General features: G+C 32.6%; 4 protein-coding genes and 1 non-coding gene across 7 annotated transcripts; 3 read left to right on the top strand and 2 right to left on the bottom strand.

Moving 5' to 3' along the window:
- The first annotated feature begins 1,146 nt into the window (after positions 1-1,146).
- Positions 1,147-7,145, top strand: LOC100806812 (malonyl CoA-acyl carrier protein transacylase). The gene is made up of 11 exons (XM_014764086.3): positions 1,147-1,268; positions 2,861-3,216; positions 3,327-3,412; positions 3,512-3,578; positions 4,824-4,966; positions 5,496-5,544; positions 5,625-5,762; positions 5,863-5,943; positions 6,023-6,199; positions 6,277-6,363; positions 6,742-7,145. The coding sequence occupies exons 2-11, from the start codon at positions 3,043-3,045 to the stop codon at positions 6,802-6,804; spliced, it is 1,065 nt and encodes a 354-aa protein (XP_014619572.1). The 5' UTR covers positions 1,147-1,268; positions 2,861-3,042; the 3' UTR covers positions 6,805-7,145.
- Positions 7,146-14,456: 7,311 nt separating this feature from the next.
- LOC100782227 (malonyl CoA-acyl carrier protein transacylase-like) lies at positions 14,457-17,170 on the top strand. The gene is made up of 7 exons (XM_006591188.4): positions 14,457-14,748; positions 15,279-15,327; positions 15,408-15,545; positions 15,645-15,725; positions 15,805-15,981; positions 16,059-16,145; positions 16,524-17,170. Exons 1-7 carry the CDS (start codon positions 14,570-14,572, stop codon positions 16,644-16,646), a joined length of 834 nt encoding a protein of 277 aa, XP_006591251.1. The 5' UTR covers positions 14,457-14,569; the 3' UTR covers positions 16,647-17,170.
- Positions 16,735-17,701, bottom strand: LOC100807340 (uncharacterized). The gene is made up of 2 exons (XM_003538270.4): positions 17,524-17,701; positions 16,735-17,407 (listed from the first exon to the last, which is right to left on the bottom strand). The coding sequence occupies exons 1-2, from the start codon at positions 17,648-17,650 to the stop codon at positions 16,968-16,970; spliced, it is 567 nt and encodes a 188-aa protein (XP_003538318.2). The 5' UTR covers positions 17,651-17,701; the 3' UTR covers positions 16,735-16,967.
- TRNAG-GCC (transfer RNA glycine (anticodon GCC)) lies at positions 17,685-17,755 on the bottom strand. The gene has a single exon. It is a non-coding gene; the product is annotated as a tRNA-Gly (tRNA).
- Positions 17,756-17,846: 91 nt separating this feature from the next.
- Positions 17,847-22,499, top strand: LOC100782761 (probable protein phosphatase 2C 26). 3 transcript variants are annotated; one of them, XM_041006486.1, is made up of 8 exons: positions 17,847-17,941; positions 18,079-18,152; positions 18,359-18,440; positions 18,633-18,703; positions 18,819-18,898; positions 19,195-19,291; positions 21,522-21,815; positions 22,134-22,499. In XM_041006486.1, the coding sequence occupies exons 1-5, from the start codon at positions 17,888-17,890 to the stop codon at positions 18,874-18,876; spliced, it is 339 nt and encodes a 112-aa protein (XP_040862420.1). In that variant the 5' UTR covers positions 17,847-17,887; the 3' UTR covers positions 18,877-18,898; positions 19,195-19,291; positions 21,522-21,815; positions 22,134-22,499. The 3 variants fall into 3 exon arrangements, 2 of the variants coding, with proteins under 2 accessions (XP_040862420.1, XP_040862419.1); XM_041006485.1 differs by lacking the exons at positions 21,522-21,815; positions 22,134-22,499 and having other exon boundaries at positions 18,630-18,703; positions 19,195-19,292; XR_005887018.1 differs by lacking the exons at positions 17,847-17,941; positions 18,079-18,152; positions 18,359-18,440; positions 18,633-18,703 and having other exon boundaries at positions 18,867-18,898; positions 21,514-21,645; positions 21,730-21,815.
- Positions 22,500-22,949: the final 450 nt, after the last annotated feature.

Raw genomic sequence — 22,949 nt, 5'->3', positions numbered from 1 at the left:
AATTTTAAAAAAAAAACCTCAAGCACGGAAGTTGGGGTGGCCAAACCCGACTTCCTACCTATAGGGTGCAAGTAGTGTAGTTTGGAAAATAATTTTTGAATAGGTGTATTGTGAAAAAAATCAAGAGAAAGAATGTGCACTTAGGTAAAAAAAAAAAAACCTAAGAGGAACTATGTTAGATTTTATTGGGTGAGTGGGGATTAGCTTATTTTGAACAAACTTAGATCCATAAAATAAATTTTATTTAAAAACGAGTTTAAATTAAAGTGATTTGTATTTAATAAAATTATTTCAAAAATAATTTTGTGTAAAATTATTAAACCAACATCAAAGGTTGTTTTTTATTGGCTATCATAGACCGTAGACCGTGGACCATTAAAGGAAGATGTTATGGTGGATCAATTGTTATAACCGTTAGATTTACTGTATAAGATTGGACGGTTGGGATGTCTGGCCTGGTAACCTTTGATATTGTATTTTAATTATTATTTTTTAAATGAAGTTTACACAAATACTCTTTTGTAGTAGTTGACACAATTACCCTTTTTAGTTAATTATAATAATTAATATTAATTTCAGTAAAACAATTGTGATGTAGGGTTCAAGTTGGTTGTATAAGGCTCCGCAAGTGGCTCGTTGTGTCCGTATCCGTACTGTCATGTCGAAGATTGATCAATCTGTGCTTTCCATTTCATCCACATTCCCATTAATTGGTGGTGGAGAACTTAGGCAAATTGCCCCAATTGGGCTCATTTTACAAACTATTTCCTTGAATGGATCTGTTTCGAAACTATTTCTAAAGGGGGTTCGTTTTTTACATGGAACGCCATGCAAAACGCCATTGCAACTAGCAAAATGGCTGTCTGAGCAACACATGGCTTTTCGCCACTGCCACTGGCGAAAAAGCCAGTGGTTTCGCTACTGGTTTTGGTGATATCGCCATCCACTTGATCCCGCCAGTTTGACTGGCGAATTAGCTTGCGTGATGGGTAGAGGAGGTGCAGGTGTGCAAGTGGGTGTGCAGGTGGCAGGGAGGATAGGTGCAGATGTGCAGAGGTGCAGGCAGTTTTCGCCAACAGAGTTTGCGAAACAGCCTCCTCATGTTGTGCTTCTTTTTCTATTTAATGCGTACATGGTGTAATGGTGTGAGCTGCATGATAAAAAAATTTCCTAGTGTCCTCATGTTGTGCTTCCTTGCTTGTTTCACCAAAGATTATAGCGAAATCATTTCCTCCTTCCTTCTTCCTTCCTGCTTGTTCTTCATGGTGGTGAGTAAACAACTATTATTATTTAAATTTAGTTTGCATTAAGACTTCTAGGGCTGTTAATATTTAAATTAATACTAGCTTCTTCTAGGTTGCTGTTATTTAAATTTATTTTGTATTTACAGTTCTAGGGCTGTTGATATTTAAATTAATACTAATTTCTAAGCTATTGATATTTAAATTAATACTAATCTTTAAGTTGTTGATATTTAAATTAACACTAATTTTTAAGCTGTTGATATTTAAATTAACACAACAAAGCATCAACACTAAGCTAATTTAATTAAAAAAATAAAAGAAACTTCAAATTCAAACTTTATTTTGGACTGAAAATAATTACTTTAAAATAAATATGATACCAAACAAAATTTTGATTCACAAACTTTATACATTTTCAAAGCTCAGAAAGTTGAAGAAGGCTGATAAAATTTCAAAGGCTAACAAGTTTAAGAAAGGCACGAAAGCATAAGAGGAGAAGCTGGTATTTAAAGGAATTGCAAATCGCCAATGGGAGCTGCAACATGTACAGACCTATTTCGCTAGGCCCTGTGGCGAAACCAGCCTTGGCCTGTGACCTACTGCCTAGCCCTGCTGCCCTAGACCTGCGCCTGCTGCACCATTTTTGCCGGTCAAACAGACAAATCTAGTGCATGGTTGTACCGCCAGCACGAGCAGCAAAACCATTGGCTTTTTCGCCAGTAGCAGTGACGAAAAACCACGATGGCCATTTCGCCAATTGCAATGGCGATTTGCATGACGTTTCATATAAAAAACGAACCCCCTTTAAAAATAATTTAGAAACAGACTCATTGAAAAAAATAATTTGTAAAATGAGTCCCATTAGGACAATTTGCCGGAGAACTTACCCAAGACAAAACTTCTTATAATAAGGGTAACTAAGGGGACATTTATTTCCTGGCTAAATTTTTCAATCTCTCGAACACACTTGTACAACAGAGAAAATAATCCGTCGTTTATTGTAATTTGTAAACTAATAAATTAATTAATTTAAGATATATTTTTTTATTTGGATAAACAATAATTTTATCTTTCTTAAATATTTAATCTCAACGTTCCACTGTAACACTTTTTTATTAATGATCTATTTATTTATGTTTTCTATTTTTAAAATTTTTAAAATTTTTGTTCATATGTTAACTTTTATTTACCGTCAATATGATGATTTTTAAAAGAGTATGAGTAGTGAGAGACATTTTCTCATGTTAATGAGAGTTATATAATATAACATTTTGAGTGTAATTTGCTTTATTTATTGGTCTTATAATAACATTGTTTGCTTTATAAAAAGATAAAAAAAAAAATAACATCCTTAAGGTAATGATAAAAATATTTTAGCAACTATAATAAATATTCCCATAAAAAATAATTTAATCAAACATAATCTTAATTATTTTCAAGAATATAAAAAATATTTTCAACTAATTTTATAATTAATCAAGTCTATTTGTATTTTAATATGGTAAAAAAAGTGTTTTTGAAAATATAATTGATTTTTATTAATCTCTCTCTCTCTCTCTCTCTCTCTCTCTATATATATATATTCATTTTTGTTTGCTTTACCCCGTTGTTTTCAGCTTGAGAACTGATATCATCATCATTCATTAGCTGGGCGGTTTGAAAAGGCTAAATTCTAATAACACCAACGTCTTCATCTTGTAAGCTCCGTCTCTTGACAAAATCAACGTCCCATTTATGCAAGCTTTGATTAACCATTTTCATTCCCTTTTTCCTTCGCACTACTCCCTCATTCTGTGCCATGTCTTCCTCTCTCGTTCTTCCTTCCACTCCCTTCTTCGCCCATGGAACAAGAACCCTCCCTCTCACTCGATCTAGGCTTTCCATGACCGTCTCCGCCGGATCTCAGCCTTCTCTCCGCGACGCTCTGTTCGCCGATTACAAGGCCTCCACTTCATTCCTCTTCCCCGGCCAGGTAAACTCCCCCTTCCTCAAAACGACATCGTTTGGAATTTCGAATTAATGAAGAAAAAAAAACACACACAAACACAAGTTTTTGTGAATGTAATGTTTCTGTGATTGCAGGGTGCTCAAGCTGTTGGAATGGGGAAAGAAGCTCAGAATGTGCCTACTGCTGCGGTTTTGTTCAACAAGGCAAACGACGTATTGGGGTAGTTACTTACAAGCTTAATTTGTAATCAATTTTTTCTTTTTGAAGTTTTTATATTATTATTGTTTTATCTCTCATATGACGTAATTTCTGCATTCAGGTTTGATCTTCTTGATATATGCATCAATGGGCCAAAAGAAAAGCTAGATTCAACTGTTATCAGCCAGGTATATACTTTAATGCTTTTGTCAAACTATGTGTTCAGTATAAACTAGCAATCTAGGCTGTTCTCATCTGGCATAGACTATTGATGGAACAACGGGATATGATGTAGATTGTAGAATGACTTTGGTTGCCATTATTTAGATTGTTCATGTTTATACTATAATGGAATGGATTGAAGCCTGATCCCCCCCAATTTGGGAGATATAGGATGAATTGATGAAACCAACTTAATGTTTATTAATTTACTTATATGTTAACTTCATTATTATTTCATTCCCTTCATATTAGTGTAAGACTACTCTAACACTTCACGATCAATTGAATGGAATTTTTTCTCTGTTCTACTAAAAGATATCTAAAAATTGGTATAGTAGTTGTATTCCATTGCCCCACCCCCTCTCACGTAGTTTTCATGTAAAAATAGTCATTGGCCAGTAAAGGAAACAAAAAAATAGCTCAATACTAGTGTTGTAATGAGTTGTTATTTATCTTGGAATAAGCTGTAATTTATACTTATGTACTAGTTATTTACTGTTTGAGATACTCTACCTTAAGTTAGGGAAGTATCTTTGCACTGCTATTGCTTGAAACTCAAAAAGCAAGCATATGCTTTAAGTGCGTAAATGTTATATAAAATAGTGTGCTGAAAATTTGCATGCTATTTGTGAATTGTGATTCATTGGTTAATTTGATATAGATAATTTCAAAACTGAAGATCATTCCGGCATAGTGGAGTTCTATGGAATTGGCATTATGCAAAATAACTAACTGGTCAAGGCAATTTCAGTTTAATGGTTGGAAGTTAAATGGAAAATACTTCTGGTGGATTACTTCAGAGTCCGTTCAAAACTTTCTTTAAATCTGTGCCCTTAGCTATTATGTTTTGCCAAATTAAAAAATATGCAAATGTCAAAAAATCTTTGTTGTTAACAAAAGGAACGAGGACCCCTATAGCTGTAACTCAATTGGCACTAAGTCATTATGGAACTACTTGATCCAACGGGGTCAAATCCCACCTGTTCCACTTTGTTCTTCAGTATCCAGTTCCCTCCTCACCTGGCCTTAGACATCCTTTGCCATTGTAACCAAGATTCTTTTTGAAGTAAACACAGAACAGATGTATTGGCTATTAACAGATTATGATATCAAACTAGCATCAATACATAACTCTGTTACTGATGAAATTTCTATTGTTTGTAAAGATGCCATAGATGCAATGTTTACCATCCGATTCTCTGCTTCTTCAGCCAGCTATTTATGTCACAAGTCTTGCTGCTGTAGAGCTACTTCGTGCGCGTGATGGAGGTCAGCAGATTATTGACTCAGTTGATGTTACATGTGGTTTAAGCCTGGGAGAATATACTGCTCTGGCATTTGCTGGGGCTTTTAGGTGAGTTACCAAGAGTAACTACCATTTATTACAATGGCTTTTCTATTGTTTTCCCTTTCATTTCTTCATTTTCTTTTCATATTTTTTCCAACGTATCAAGAAATCTTCTCAATAAAAGCATAATAAGTAACTATGGCATATGTGCCCTTTCATTTTTTGCCACAACACTTCTGTGTCGAATAGTTTAGTAACCATTAAGGAAACCTAGTGAATAGTGTGTGAGTGACCAACCATGGGTTTTATGAATGTGAATCATTGACTTTAAGATCTTCTGTTTGCTTCAAATCTCATTAGTACATTGCAATAAATTATTGTTTATAGCCTATGGGAAAAGAATCCATCAATAAGAATTAAGAAGTTTAGATTCTTTGTCAGCTTGCAGCAAATATGTAAATGAATAATTATCTAACCTCTGTAATTTTGAACATGAGTTGTGTGACTAAATTGTTCTGTGAGTGGTTTTTTTTGAGGTTCAACTTTCTCTTAACTGATATGCCATTGATCCCATGTATTTAATTTGACTTTTAAGCTTTGAAGATGGACTCAAGTTGGTCAAACTGAGGGGTGAGGCCATGCAGGTAAGCAATATCTGGTACCTGATCTAGTTTCTTGTCTCACTTCAACTTATCTTGGGAAATAACTTCTGTTCTTTATCCAGGATGCCGCTGATGCTGCTAAAAGTGCTATGGTTAGTGTGATAGGACTGGACTCAGAGAAGGTCCAACAATTGTGTGATGCAGCCAATCAGGAAGTTCCTGAAGCTGAGAAGGTTCAGATTGCCAATTACCTGTGCCCAGTAAGGTTCTTGTGAATCTACCTTTTTATAAGCTTAAGCAAAATCTGTTTCTAGATTATATATAACCAGTAGCTTGTTTGGAATGCTTGTCTTTTGATAGGGAAACTATGCTGTCTCCGGGGGATTAAAAGGAGTAGAAGTGCTGGAATCCAAGGCAAAGTCTTTCAAGGCTCGAATGACGGTATGACTTTGCCCCTAATCTTCTATTTTCCAATGCCACCTTTCCTCAAAGAAATAATGCCTTTGCTTCTCTGTGGCAGGTGCGCCTAGCTGTTGCTGGTGCTTTCCACACTAGTTTTATGAAACCAGCTGTGTCAAGGTTGGAAGCAGCATTGGCAACAACAGAAATCAGAACCCCAAGAATACCAGTCATCTCCAATGTGAATGCACAGCCACATACAGATCCTGACTCAATAAAGAAGATATTGGCATGCCAGGTATGTTACTGATACTTGTTTCAATCTAACAAGAAGACATGAATGGGAAATAATTGCACCTGTTATGCATTTGGCAGGTTACCTCACCTGTTCAATGGGAAACAACAGTGCAGACTCTTCTAACCAAGGGTCTGAAGAAAAGCTATGAACTCGGACCCGGAAAGGTAATAAATATACAAATTTAGGTTCAGTTTGGAAATAAAATTCAATAAGCATTTTATAGAAGAAAATGAATAGGTAAAGTGAATAAAACTTTTCCTACCAGTTAAAATTAGCTTATACACTTCAGTTTTTGGAGAAGTTAAACGAGGGAACTTCTAAAATAGTTGAATTGCATAAGCTAGTTTTTGGGGAATTTTGATTCATTTTACCTTTTTATTTTGTCTTCTTTCAAGTATTGATGAGAAGCTTATCTAAATTGTGCCTTTGATAACCGATTCTTGTTTGTTAACTATATTTTGGAACTGCTATTAGCATTGTTAGGTGAGTCCTCTAGCTTTTATGAATCTGCTGATGCTTGTTTTTCTGGACTCATTTTTCAGGTTATTGCTGGAATCATCAAAAGAACGGACAAAGGTGCTGATATTGAAAATATTGGGGCTTAGTGTGTGGGACCTTGCTCCTTCGTGTTCGAATGAACAAAACTAATAACATTTTTTCCAAGAGAGAATGTGCGTTAGCTAAATCAGGAGAATGCATGGAACTTGAAACTTTGAAAGCAAGGAGCAGCTCCAGTCAGATTTGAATGCCAGTTTTGAAGTTAAAATGTTATAAATTATAATTCATGAGTTAGATAAGTGATTGCGCTCGGCACTAGAATTTTTCTGTTTTTGTAATCTTAGACAATGTGTCTCGGAGTTAATTATGTTTATGCTTCTTTGTAACAAATATAGTTTTTTTAGCCTTTTACACAGGCTTAATAATAATTAGAAGAAACGTTTTACTCTGTTCTGTTTGTCATTTTGCAATTTGCACAGCTCCCAACATCGGTTCATGCATTCCAAAGCAGCAAAACAAAGCAAACAGAGAAAAGTAACTATACTATTGGATCGGAAAACGTGGATTACGTTGAACCAAACGTTGTTTTAGCGAGGTTTGAAATACTTCTAATGTGAAAAATGAGAATACACCCAAACAGGCAAACATGACTTTAGTAGAAAGAATTTTCAAGTATTGCACATTGCTTATTTTTTCACATTGCCAAAGCAACTCTTTGTTGCTTCTAATTTTTCAATTTTTCACCGGTTTTTGGAACTAAAATTGATTATGCTTGATATCCAAAGACGCATTGAATTTCAACACATGGAACTAAAATTGATTATGCTTGTATCCAAAGACGCATTGAATTTCAACACATTTCGAGCACAAAATTCTAACTAAATCTTCATCCAAATAACAAGTTCAAAACTGGAGGGAAAAGAACATTGCACCTAATTGAGTATCTAATTTTCCGTCAAGTGTTTGACGATTGTCTCAATCTGTGAAGCTGATCAATCCATTGATCATCAGCATCTCAACCAGCCCAATCGGGAACCACTCCAGCGAAGGACACTCCGCGCATCGCCTCCATAACTCTCATCGCGTTCTCCGTCGTTAGCGGCACATTCCGCCGGTTCTCGTCTTCTTTGCTCTTCTCTGTAACATTGCTCAGATCCAGAGACGAGATCGGCTGGTAGTACTCCGGCGCATCATCGGAATTCTTATAAATATAAAAATTCAAAATTATTTATTTTTTACTGGAAATATATGTTATAAAAGTATTTATTTTAGTGTAACCATATGCTTCAATTTTTTTTGTTTTTAATTTAATTTTTAACGGATACCTATTATACTTATAAGTATATGCACACGCACGCACACATACACACATGTGTGAACACATAGACATATATATATATATATATATATATATATATATATATATATATATATATATATATATATATATATATATATATATATATATATATATATATATATATATATATATATATATATATATATTTGAAGTAAAAAAATTACAAATATATTAAAAATTATAATAATATAAGAATTTGTAAATTATAAATTTAAGATCCGTACAAGGCACAATTTATTATATTAGTAAAAATTAAAATCTAAATAAAATTGGTAAGAAATAAAATATTATTTAAACTCGCTGCTTTTCTATGATAAAATACTGATTATTCTAGTAGCTCATGGTGTTCCTAATAAGAACATGATGATAAAATATTAAATAATTATACAGTAAAATAAGATTTTCAAGATATACTAATTTATTACTATATGATAGTTCTTTTGTTTGAAAAGAAGTGTCATTCTAAGTTGTTTTAAGAGATAAAAAAGAGTGATAGTTTTACAAAATTAATCTTATTAAATAAATGAAAGATAACAATATTAATAGTAGATTATAAAATTAAAGTAAAATTTATTAGAAGTATTGATGAAAAATAATCAATGTTACATTAAAAAGTCAAATGCGATATTTATTTTTGGACAAAATTTTCTCCCAAATACAATACTTATTTTAAGACGGACATAATAAAAAATTTTCACTTTACGATAATTTTTAAGATAAAATATCAAAATTTAATAATTCATTACACACTATAATGTATAATAATCAATGGAATTTTTTTCTGAACTGTAGCACTTGTTTTAAAAATACTCTCAATATAGATTTTGGAGATCAAATGCTTTGGAAAAGTACCATTTTGTTATTGAATTATTGAATGATGTTGATATCTTATGAGAACATCCAACTAGTAATTAATTTACACATTGGAGGATGGCATTGGATGACAGTGGCAAAGTGACCGACCAAAATGTTTATGGTGGATGAAAATGAATCATCTTGACCATCAATGGCTCAAACTTTTAAGGGAAAACAATCCTTTAGTGATTTTTGATTACTTTCTATCATGAATTTTTACCTTGAAAGTAATGTTAACAGTTAACACTATTGAATTCATAATTCTTCTTTATCGTTCTAATTTTGCTAATATTTTCAAACCTAATACTTAGAATAAAATGTAATGGATACCAATAATTCTCAAAATAAGTTAATACATCCTATTAGAATGTAAGTGTTACCATAATGTATCACATATATAATAATGTACTTCAGCTGCATATAAAATATATTTAATATAATTTTTTTTAAAACATATTAAAATATAAATTATTTAATTACTTATTTATTGATGTTCAATTTTAACAAAATTTGATATAAAATTTTAACTAATTTAATCTTATTTGATGTTATTATGTTTAAAATATCTTTTATTTAATTGAGATGGTAGTTTCAAAGAATTTTTTCTCATTCTTATACCAAATTCCAATTAAGGATAAATTGAAAAAAATACTTTTTAATTAAAATTGATACAATTAAATATAGTTAACTAACTTTTTTTTGTTAACAGGACATGTTTTTTTTCCTCATATTTGAGATTGAATGGAGAATAATTTAACGGTATAATAATTGTTAAATTATCATTAAATCACATTGTCCATTTCAACATTTGTTAGTATCTATAAAAATTATATTTTATATGAAATTATTAAATAATATAATAATTATTTAAGTTACTAGATGTAATTGGACCATTCCTTATATATATATATATATATATATATATATATATATATATATATATATATATATATATATATAATTTATTTTATTTCTTTATCGAAATGGATGATAACTCACATTCTCCATGTCAATATCATTTTTCATATCTTTATAATCAAAAATTTATATTAGGCATAGAAAATTTTAGGCTTAAATATCTTTTTTCATTCCAGAAAATTAGTTTTTTTTATTTTCGTCCTTACAATTTTTTTTTTGTTTTAGTCCTTGTAAACTGTGTTTGTTTTGTTTTCCATCATTACAATATTTTGGATAATATTTTTCACTCTTTAAAACACTTTTTTTACTGTTGAAAACCCTATCCAAAGCATCTTATGACAAAAAATAAAACAAATACATTTTGTAAGGACTAAAATAAAAAAGTTTATAGGGATAAAAATGAGAAAAATATTAAATTGTAGGAAGGAAAAGTGTATTTAAGTCATAATTTTATATAGGATAACATTTTCCATATTTGTGTTGTTATCATTATCGATTTTTTTAACCTATGCAAAGTTGCATCCACTCTCAATTCACTCTCAACCAACTTTAATTAACTAATTAATTGTAAATTTTTTAGAAAGAATAATTATCTCTCTCATTATTTTATAGATCCACTTAAATGTAATATCTCTTTCCATTAAACTAATAATGATTACTAAAAGTTTTAATTTAAGTAAACTTACAAAAAGAATAACAAAAATAGTTATTTTTTAAAAAAGATTCATGATTAACCTTTGTTACATAAAGTGCAGAAAATAAAGTTGCACGGTTAAAAAATGGTATATAAATTTTATCTAAAATTTGTTTTCAGCATTTTAGGTAATAAATATTAATCTTGATTTATCATAAAAAATAATTATTTCATTTATTTATTTATTAAGTTTACTAATTATTATTAGTTTAATGAGAAAAGAAAGATTATATCAAAGTGAATCTATAAAATAAATAAGAGAGAAACAATTACTTTTTCAAAAGAATTATATAATCAATTAGTTAATTAAAATTAATAAAAAAATGAGTCATTAACAAAGGTTAATATATAAAAAGTTGCACAGGTTAAAAAAATTATATCATTATTACAAAATCTGGGTTCCACCATCCAAGGCTTTAAATTCTGTACCCTGACATTTGGCGGCTAAAGTTGAGCTGAACCATATTCAATTCCTCTGAATCTCTATGCTTTGCTGAAAATTCATTCTTCATGGGCCTACTGTTGATTGCAATTTAGGGGCCCTAAGACTGTCTCAGAATTTATATCATGGGACCCCATGTTTGCGGTCTCTCTCCATGGCATTTTACTCTTTACACTATAATTTGATGTTCATAAAATTACTCATGGGATCCAGGGATGATCACAATAATTAAAAAAATATTAAATTTAGAAGTTAATAGAAGTTTGCAAAATGGCATTTTTATTCTTTGATTTGAAGCAGACCAAACCAGGAGGTTTAATCACTCTCAAGAAAATTTAATATTAGAATTGTTAAATAATATCGATAATGTTCAAAGAAATTTAATTTTGACGACCAACAATGAACTTGCATATATATAAAAAAAAATTATGCATAAGCTTGTATATGATTAGCCGAACAATATACATAAAAAAGTGTCCAAGACTTCACGGAAATCATGCATGAAATTAAGAATTTAATTAAAATGTATGGATAGTATAAGTTTTTTTTTTTTTACATAGTTTGTTATGTAATCATCATTGATTCTTGTGTATCGTAAGATTAATATTTTTTTAATAATTATTTTAAACTTATATATTTATAATGATTTTTAATTAGTTAATAGTATAAAAAAATTTAAAATTAAAGATTCTTATGAAAATTAAAATTGTGAAATTAATATAAAATATACAAATATGTGCAATGTCTGTGCATTGTATTCTTACACAAAGTCTCACTCTATCATATTTAAAAATCATATATTAAAATAAAATTAGTAATACTCCGTTGATATACATTAAAATTTGAAGACAGACAATATACTTTTAAAATATATCAAACTAATACCTCTTTGATAATATGTTCATAGTTTCTTTTTAAATTTTAATAAAACTGATGTAATTATAATTTGAAGATGGATCAATAAAAAACCATATTTTATATAACATTGTAGTTGATTATATGAGAGTTAAATAGTGTAATTTATAGTGGTATAATTAAGTGTGAAAGTCCTCTAAAAAAAAATGGTGTGAAAAAATGTGTGATCTTAAGAATTTGTAATGTAGAGACACAATGCATGATTTCCGCCAAATCAAATATTATTTTCAGAATAAAAAAATAAAATAATAATTTGCATTTTTATTTAATATTTTATAATAAAATTAAAACACATGACCTTGGATTTATACTAGAACTAATTATTTCATACTAAATACTAACAATTATGTAAGTATAATGTTTCTCCTTTCCCTCTATCTCTGTGCCTATTTTTTCTTTTGTGATTTTTTGCTTGAGCATGATTTTCTGAAAGCTTCATGCATGACAAGGTTATTACAAACACATAGTTGGTTGCAAACATCCAATGGATGGAAGGAAGAATTCGATCCTCCCCCTATCCTGCAACAAAACATGGTTGACGTTACTATGAACAACAATACAATTTCTTTCCCCATTTTTTGTCAATCAGCTCAACATTCTCACCCTGTTGGCATCTTCAATGGTGACAATCCTTTAGCTCTCTCCTTCTCACTAATCATGTTCAATCTCATTTTAAATACTCTCATCACTCACAGTCTCCAAGTTCTTCTTAAGCCCCTCAAACAACCTGTAATCATATATCAAATAATAGTAAGCCGCTTCCTCCATCTTGTAATTACATTTATTCATCATATTGTTAATATTAGAGTGATATTATGTCCTTTTGTTACATTAATTAATATCAAATTATATATATATATAACACGTTCTTAAAATGCTGAGAATAATAACTAACTTTAAAAGAGTTACTTTTATAATAAATAGATTCATTATCGCTACCATCTAATCAAATGTTGGTAAAATTTTCACATGTGTATGTGTGTTTGAAGGGTGGTATGATTGTTGGGTCTTCCTTTTTGGGGTAATCTAGATGGTTCCAACGACACATAGGCATAACAATCCCCATGGTGGCACTATGCATGAGAAAAAACATGGACAAAGAAATGACCTTGATTCCTTCACTAGGATCAATATCAGGTTACTTGCGGATCACAACATTCCCTGTTCTCTACCACATCCTCAAAGAGTTTAGCCTTCTAAACTCAGACATGGGTCGAAGTGCACTGTCCATAGCATTAATTGGTGACTCATTTGGTATGCTTTGTATCATGGCATTTGAGGCATCAAGTTAAGGAGAAACTAAGATGATCAATACCTTATGATATATGATTTCTTTTGTGGGCTTGATGGCATTCCTTATGTTTTGTGTTAGGCCCGCTATGATATGGATCAATAACAATACTCCTGAAGGGCACCCTGAGCAACAGTCCTTTGTGGTTGCAATTTTTCTAGGGGCTCTTGTAATGGGCTTCTTAACTGACATGTTTGGCATAGCAATTGCTAATGGGCCAGTATTTTTGGGCCTGGTAATTCCAGATGGGCCTCGTGTGGGAGCAACAATTGTACAAAAGACCGAAACAATTATGGCTGATATTCTTCTACCATTCTCATTCATTATGGTGGGATCATACACTGATTTCTATGCCATGAGTGCTTCTGGTTGGTCCAGCTTAGAACCATTGATTGTCATGGTTATTACTGGCTACGTTCTCAAATTCTTTTCCACTTGGATTGTTCTACATTTCTGGCGAATGCCTCTCAGAGAGGGACTAACCCTTAGCCTCACTTTGAGCTTAAGAGGCCATATTGAACTTATATTGTTTGTGCATTGGATGGACAAAAATGTAAGCTCCACCTTTAATATTTACATTTCTTTCATTTGGTTTAAGAGTGCTAGCAACACATACGCTTCTCTATAAGATAAAGTTTATAAAAACTGTAAAATTAGTGAAACTTGTTAAATAAGCAAAGTGAAAACCATAAAAAAATTATAATTTCTAACAAATTTCAATGTTTAAAAATAGTGTAAAGAAATGCTATATAACAATATAATCTTTCCAACACTCTATTAATAACAAATTTTTGTAAGTTTCACTTTCTATTTAACCAGTATTTTTTCTTATTACATAATTTAATAAATAGTAAAGTGTATGTGTTAAAAAATGTGTTGCTAGAGTATATATATTACTGTCATCTCTATATTTCAAAGACATTCGATCCAATACAATTGTTGTTGTGGTTACAGATCTTACATATTCCAGACTTCACATTATTGGTTCTTATGACAACAATACTTCAGGTGGATTACTTCAGAGTCCGTTCAAAACTTTCTTTAACTCTGTGCCCTTAGCTATTATGTTTTGCCAAATTAAAAAATATGCAAATGTCAAAAAATCTTTGTTGTTAACAAACGGAACGAGGACCCCTATAGCTGTAACTCAAGTGGCACTAAGTCATTATGGAACTACTTGATCCAACGGGGTCAAATCCCACCTGTTCCACTTTGTTCTTCAGTATCCAGTTCCCTCCTCACCTGGCCTTAGACATCCTTTGCCATTGTAACCAAGATTCTTTTTGAAGTAAACACAGAACAGATGTATTGGCTATTAACAGATTATGATATCAAACTAGCATCAATACATAACTCTGTTACTGATGAAATTTCTATTGTTTGTAAAGATGCCATAGATGCAATGTTTACCATCCGATTCTCTGCTTCTTCAGCCAGCTATTTATGTCACAAGTCTTGCTGCTGTAGAGCTACTTCGTGCGCGTGATGGAGGTCAGCAGATTATTGACTCAGTTGATGTTACATGTGGTTTAAGCCTGGGAGAATATACTGCTCTGGCATTTGCTGGGGCTTTTAGGTGAGTTACCAAGAGTAACTACCATTTATTACAATGGCTTTTCTATTGTTTTCCCTTTCATTTCTTCATTTTCTTTTCATATTTTTTCCAACGTATCAAGAAATCTTCTCAATAAAAGCATAATAAGTAACTATGGCATATGTGCCCTTTCATTTTTTGCCACAACACTTCTGTGTCGAATAGTTTAGTAACCATTAAGGAAACCTAGTGAATAGTGTGTGAGTGACCAACCATGGGTTTTATGAATGTGAATCATTGACTTTAAGATCTTCTGTTTGCTTCAAATCTCATTAGTACATTGCAATAAATTATTGTTTATAGCCTATGGGAAAAGAATCCATCAATAAGAATTAAGTTTAGAACTATTCTTTGTCAGCTTGCAGCAAATATGTAAATGAATAATTATCTAACCTCTGTAATTTTGAACATGAGTTGTGTGACTAAATTGTTCTGTGAGTGGTTTTTTTTGAGGTTCAACTTTCTCTTAACTGATATGCCATTGATCCCATGTATTTAATTTGACTTTTAAGCTTTGAAGATGGACTCAAGTTGGTCAAACTGAGGGGTGAGGCCATGCAGGTAAGCAATATCTGGTACCTGGTCTAGTTTCTTGTCTCACTTCAACTTATCTTGGGAAATAACTTCTGTTCTTTATCCAGGATGCCGCCAATGCTGCTAAAAGTGCTATGGTTAGTGTGATAGGACTGGACTCAGAGAAGGTCCAACAATTGTGTGATGCAGCCAATCAGGAAGTTCCTGAAGCTGAGAAGGTTCAGATTGCCAATTACCTGTGCCCAGTAAGGTTCTTGTGAATCTACCATTTATAAGCTTAAGCAAAATCTGTTTCTAGATTATATATAACCAGTAGCTTGTTTGGAATGCTTGTCTTTTGATAGGGAAACTATGCTGTCTCTGGGGGATTAAAAGGAGTAGAAGTGCTGGAATCCAAGGCAAAGTCTTTCAAGGCTCGAATGACGGTATGACTTTGCCCCTAATCTTCTATTTTCCAATGCCACCTTTCCTCAAAGAAATAATGCCTTTGCTTCTCTGTGGCAGGTGCACCTAGCTGTTGCTGGTGCTTTCCACACTAGTTTTATGAAACCAGCTGTGTCAAGGTTGGAAGCAGCATTGGCAACAACAGAAATCAGAACCCCAAGAATACCAGTCATCTCCAATGTGAATGCACAGCCACATACAGATCCTGACTCAATAAAGAAGATATTGGCATGCCAGGTATGTTACTGATACTTGTTTCAATCTAACAAGAAGACATGAATGGGAAATAATTGCACCTGTTATGCATTTGGCAGGTTACCTCACCTGTTCAATGGGAAACAACAGTGCAGACTCTTCTAACCAAGGGTCTGAAGAAAAGCTATGAACTCGGACCCGGAAAGGTAATAAATATACAAATTTAGGTTCAGTTTGGAAATAAAATTCAAGAAGCATTTTATAGAAGAAAATGAATAGGTAAAGTGAATAAAACTTTTCCTACCAGTTAAAATTAGCTTATACACTTCAGTTTTTGGAGAAGTTAAACGAGGGAACTTCTAAAATAGTTGAATTGCATAAGCTAGTTTTTGGGGAATTTTGATTCATTTTACCTTTTTATTTTGTTTTCTTTCAAGTATTGATGAGAAGCTTATCTAAATTGTGCCTTTGATAACCGATTCTTGTTTGTTAACTATATTTTGGAACTGCTATTAGCATTGTTAGGCGAGTCCTCTAGCTTATATGAATCTGCTGATGCTTGTTTTTCTGGACTCATTTTTCAGGTTATTGCTGGAATCATCAAAAGAACGGACAAAGGTTCTGTTTGCCATTTTGCAATTTGCAGAGCTCCAAACATCGGTTCATGCATTCCAAAGCAGCAAAACAAAGCAAACAGAGAAAAGTAACTATACTATTGGATCGGAAAACGTGGATTACGTTAACCAAACGTTGTTTTAACGAGGTTTGAAATACTTCTAATGTGAAAAATGAGAATACACCCAAACAGGCAAACATGACTTTAGTAGAAAGAATTTTCAAAGTATTGCACCTAGCTTATTTTTTTTACATTGCCAAAGCAACCTAAAATTGATTATGCTTGGTATCCAAAGCCGCATTGAATTTCAACACATTTCGAGCACAAAATTCTAACTAAATCTTCATCCAAATAACAAGTTAAAAACTGGAGGGAAAAAAACATCGCACCTAATTGAGTATCTAATTTTCCGTCAAGTGTTCGACGATTGTCTCAATCTGCGAAGCTGATCAATCCATCGATCATCAGCATCTCGACCAGCCCAATCGGGAACCACTCCGGCGAAGGACACTCCGCGCATCGCCTCCATAACTCTCGTCGCGTTCTCCGCCGTCAGTGGTGCATTCCGCCGGTTCTCGTCTTCTCTCGACGATCTCTCGAACAACTCTCTGATCCTCTCCTCCTCCTCTTCTTCCTCCTCGTCGCTGCTGCTCTTCTCTGTAATGTCGTTCAGATCCAGAGACGAGATCCCGTTCTCCACCACGCCGTGCGCGGCAAAACCGTTCGGGAGGTGTCCGAATTCACCGTCGTGCTCGTCGTCCGAACTCCCACTGTCTTCCACGGCGGAGATCGGCTGGTAGTACTCCGGCGCGTCATCAGAATTCGAGTCCGAGTCGCTCCCGTTTCCGTTTTCTGCTCACAAAGAACCGAAAACGTAATCAATCACAAAACAAAAACAAAAACGACAAAACATTTTTTTTTCGAAAAAATTAAAAGAAAAAAAAAAACTGATGAATAGATTTGTTTACCTTCGATAAAATCAAAGGCGCCACCGTTCATTTCTGCGACTTGAAACTGATGAGTTAAGAGTTGAAGACGAAGAGGAGAAAGAAATGTTGTAAGTAACGAAAGATTTTTTAAATATATTTTTCGCATTTTTAGTTTTCGGGATAAAAAAAAATTTACAATCTGCACCAGCCGGGAATCGAACCCGGGTCTGTACCGTGGCAGGGTACTATTCTACCACTAGACCACTGGTGCTTGTTGAAAACATTTTGAATATTAATTTAATATAGTTGTTATAGTTGTTGGCAAGATGAAAATGATGATAAACGTTGGTTTTCGTGGCAGTGTGTGAAGGAGAGCGGGTGCTTGAGGTTGAAGCGGGAAACAATGGCAATTCCCATGTTGAGGGCTGCAATGATTTCTCATTCCACATCCAAAAAGGTAGTGGCAAAACAATCCAACTGAACTGAAACAATTCTTTGTGAATAATAACATCATTGTAAGCATACACGAGTACACAACATGTTCTGTTTGTTTAAGTCCTGGTCTTTCTTTTTTTTTTTTTTTTATTTCTAAAGCTTAACACCGGTGGGGAAGATGCTTTCCTTGTGAGCAACTATAATGGGGGAGTTATTGCTGTTGCTGTCTCTGGGTATGCTACTTTCTTACTATATGATTCTTGCACAATGGATGGCTTGTAAACAAATAATAAAGAACTCCCAGAATAAATAAATAAATCAATTTTTGATAACTAGTTATATTAATTTTAAATGGTGCTGTGTTGCTTCATATTGAGATATTTGTCTTTTGTGATGTGGCAAAACCTGTCTTAAAATTGGTGCTTTTTATGTGTTGTAGTTGGGCTGAGGAGGACGTGGATCCATCGTTGTTCCCTCGTGAATTGCTTGCTAATGCTTCCAATTTTGTAGGAGATGAGGAGGTAGCATAACATAAACACACTTTCTGATGAGGAATTTACTAAATTAGAATTATCTTCCAAGTACATTCATTTGTAAAATTCAAACTTTTTTTTTCTTTCCATTTTGAGTAGCATATCAATAAGAATGCTTCTTATGCATGTATTCTTGTTTGCTAACAACACAAACATGTTGAATATTGATGGATTTAGCAGGTGAACTATGATCCTCAGATTCTTATTAGGAAATCACATGCCGCTACTTCCTCCAGAGGCTCAGCTACTGTGTAAGTGTATCCTATTTTATTTGGATTGCCAATTTGGAGAAATATGACCAAACATTGAATTGCATTTTAGATGTTTCTACCATTAAATACCTCATTTGTGTTTTTGTCTAAGAAGCATCGTTGCTATGCTGGAGAAGAATGGGACTCTGAAGATTGCTAATGTTGGGGATTGAGGATTAAGACTCATCCATAATGGTAAAATATCATGTGTTAGATTTCATCTGATTTTTTTTATCAACTAATATTAATTATTAATTTGTTAGTTTTTCTTAAAAGGAGAAATCGAACCTGTGATCTTTTCCTCTTTTGGTTCTTTCTTAATCATCCAACCAATTTTATATCTCCCTATATTTCATCTAATAATAATAATTTCTAAAAGATGTAAGGCAATTTGCTCAATGTATTTTAGTTTCTAGCCTTTTCTTTCTCCAGTACACTCGATTCCTTCTCCGATGTTGAGAACCTGAATTTCCTAATGTGCTTTTTTCCAGGTCATGTGTTTTTTCCACTTCTCCACAATAGCACTACTTTGACTGTCCATTCCAACTAAGCTCTAAGAAGGTTGGCCAAACATACCTTGATGCAGCGGTACCACAATCATTGCTACTAATTTTTAACTTTCTTTTCCCCTTCCACTCTATTTGTTTTGACTCTTCAAACTATACAAGATTTCTAAACTATTTTGAAAAACTTTGTTTCATATGTCAAATTGCTCAGTCCATGTCATGCCTGGGCTTCTTTTTTCTGGTCCTGAACTTGCCTCAGTGAAGAGAGAGGCGGGTGTTAGGAACCAAATAATAGAAATGGGAGAAAAGAAACATTTTATTGAATTGATAGGAAAGAAGAGAAAATAGGAGAGAAATCTCTCCTTCAAGAGTTCGTCTTTAGAGAGAATTTCTCGTGCAAAAGCTCAAACTACGGATGATAAAAGCTAGAATGAATCATTTTCCCTTAAAACCTCCTATTTATTTCACTCATTAACCCCCTAATTAATCATTATCTTAATTGTTGTAACTAACTCTCCCTTTCCTATAGTCCTAACAAGGATAGGGGGGTGTTAACTCATTGGCAAGTGTACCAATTTGTCTCAAGTAGTAAAGTACTCGGAAGTCCGAGTGTCAATTTCCACAAGAACTTTGTTTTGTACTTGTGTTGGATAATTTCCAATTTATAAGAGAAAGAGATAAGATAAGGTATAAAAGATAAATTTAAAAGAATAGGGTATAAAATAATAACTATTAATAAAAAACAAAAGAAATAGTAGGGAATTGATTGAGATGAGAGTGTTAGGACCTAACATGCCTTATTTGCCTAAGATGTATTATTTGAGATTTTTCTCTATCAATTAGGTAAATTTTTCCTACCCACATCTATTAGAATACTTGCTCCAGATGTCTCAAGATGACAAGCCTATCTTACCTACCTATCTCTCAAATGTCTTTGAGAAGAATTAATAGATAAGATGCATGAAGTTCTAATTCTAGATGTTTGCTTTGATGCATGGACATAATGCAATCACTCTATGTCTGACAATGATTTTATTAAGATACTCATTCCTTTTAGTTCTGTTAGAAATTACCCTCTGTCGAGCGACTAATTTCTAAAACAGATGCATGCAAGACCTTCCTTGTATTTCTATTAAGGATTACTTTCTATCGAGCACCTAACCCCCAAAGATGATGCAAGGATGAATAATGCATGAAACTAAAAGTAAGAAAGGATAATAGGAAAGAAAATACATGTTTCCAATGATAAATATGAAGTATACAATACATCTTTTGGCTTTTTAAGCTTGTCATACCCTAACTAAGGGTTTAACCTTTCATTGTCATAAGGGGCTTTACACTAGAAAAGGGGTACAGGAATTGATGGAGGAGAAGGGATGGAAAAAGGGAATAGAAAATGATGAAAGAGAATAAAGAATTTCCTAAGAAAAAGTTTTCAGACTTTAGGTGTGTATTAGAGTGCTTTAAGACTCGGTGTATCTTTTCTCCTCGGCTTGACTCCCTTTTTATAGCCATTTGAGTGGACTTGGGCTTGACTTCCTTTTTATAGTTGCTGGAATAGAGTTGGGTCTGATGTCAAAAATCTTCCTTATTTATATTTTTTTATATTTTCTGGATTTTTTTTATTTTAATCCTTCATTTTCATATCTGCAAGCCATAAATAAGAAAAATATCAATTCCTATCATTTAAGTCAAAAATAATTGTTAAATAAATATTTTTAAAAATATTTTTAATATATTTTTATTATAAAAAATAGCTCATATTTAGTAGTTATCGGGGGAAGAAAAGTAGACAAGACAAATAACTAATTCCTTTTCTTCTTTTGGCACTGGAAAATCAATTCTTATACTTGCTAATGAAAAATATGTGTCTCAAATTCTCAATGTAAATTTAAGGTTGAGATAATTTAGACACACATCGCAATCATGCTCAACAACTCAAAATTGATCCTATCAGAATCAATTCTACTCAACTTTAACATAAACAAGTCTGTAAATATTTAATATACTTCTTAGACAAATCCAGTACTACAAAACTATATTTGTATTCTTACAATTGCGTTTTGAGCTCACATGTCAGTCAAACTGTTGGTTTTGGGGGGGGCACAACACCTCCTTTGGACCTTTATCATTGTCCACGCTTATGTATTCTCTCCAAGATTTGTGCTTTAAGTATCATTTTAAAAATTGTTTGGCTTTATTGAGTCAGAACTTAATACACCACTTTCCAAAGGGGATAGTCTCATGTTCTAGTTGAGATAAGTGTGGTTCTTCTGTTATATTTTCTTTTACTAACCTCTGCAGGAAAACAGGTATGCAATGTCGAGATGATAGAAGGAGACACAATTGTCATGGGATTCGATGGGATTTTTGATAATGTTTTTTATCATGAAATTGTTCCAACCATTGTTGGATACAAAGATGTTGCAGAGGCTGGTATTGTCTTCTTGATTAATCAGCTTGATGAATCTTAATGATCATGAGTTTTCACTTATTTGAAATTTACTTTATTGCTAGCAGAGGCATTAACTAACTTGGCAAGCAGAAGCAGACATGTAATAGATTCAAATTTTGATTCTCCTTATTCGTTGGAAGCCAGGTCTAAGGTAAGGAAAGAAGATTATAACTAGACTTCTGTTAGAAAAGCCAACTAAATTGTGGTCATCTTAGATAAAGGGGGTGTGTTGAAAGTCTCACGTGGCAGGTAGCCATGAGTAAAAGGAGACATGTTAAAGTCTCATATCGATTAAAGATGGTGTCAAGATAAACTATATAAGTGAAGAGTAATCCTCAACTTACACTGATTTTTTAGGATTGAATTAGGCTCATAACTCACTTAAACAGGAAAATATATTCTAAAACAAGTTTTTCTTTTTTTTTCCTTACATGTGATTGACCTCACTTTTTTTTTTCTATTGTAACAGGTGGAAAGCTTGATGATATCACTGTAATAATTGGTCAGGTTGTGAGTTCATGAGATCTGCTAATAATGAAAGAAGGAAAAGTCCTGATTGCTGAGATCACTAGAACAAGTTGGCCAGTAAATTTTTGTGATGCTCTGAGTTAGAAATAAGGATTTGTTCAGGGAAGTGAGTTCTCCTGTTTTGCCATGAAGCCTGTTGTGTTGCATGCATTGAGAAAGGCTGTCTGAGATAATTCATTCAAAAATAGTTTTTTTGTTTATGAAATGTTATATCTAAGAACTGTCTCTGATACATTGGAGAAGCATGATTGTGAATGATAGAAAGAAGAAAAAAAAACAACCAGTAACCACAAGCATTATCTTAAAAGAGGCGTTTGATAAGAGAGAAGTGTTGACTTTTCTGGGAATCTTAGTTTTTCATGTTTGATATTCGTTTAAAAAAATATAAGATTTCTAGGAAATAATGTTTCCTGGGAATGTTTTTTTAACAAGTTTTCCACAAAAAGAGATGTGAGAATTTTACTTTCTCGAGTTTAATTTTTCTCTCTACAGTAAAAATATCATGTCTCTCTTATTAATGTGATAAATAACTAATAAACATGTAAAAATATCACATAAATCTTCAATTCTTAGAAAATTTATCTAAATATTTTGAATGACCAATCAAATAAATTTTATTCGTTTTCAGAAAACATAATTTCCAATATTCATTTCTGAGAATTATAATTCTCGGACATGAAAAACTTATTCCTTACCAAAGTCACCTAAAAAGCAAATAATATATATAAAAAAAGAGTAATACTTCAAAATCATCAAA

The sequence above is a fragment of the Glycine max genome, chromosome 11 (genome assembly GCF_000004515.6).
Source record: "Glycine max cultivar Williams 82 chromosome 11, Glycine_max_v4.0, whole genome shotgun sequence".
NCBI lineage: Eukaryota > Viridiplantae > Streptophyta > Magnoliopsida > Fabales > Fabaceae > Glycine > Glycine max.
Note: the sequence above shows the minus strand (reverse complement) of the source record. Positions and strands in the feature narration are given on the sequence as shown.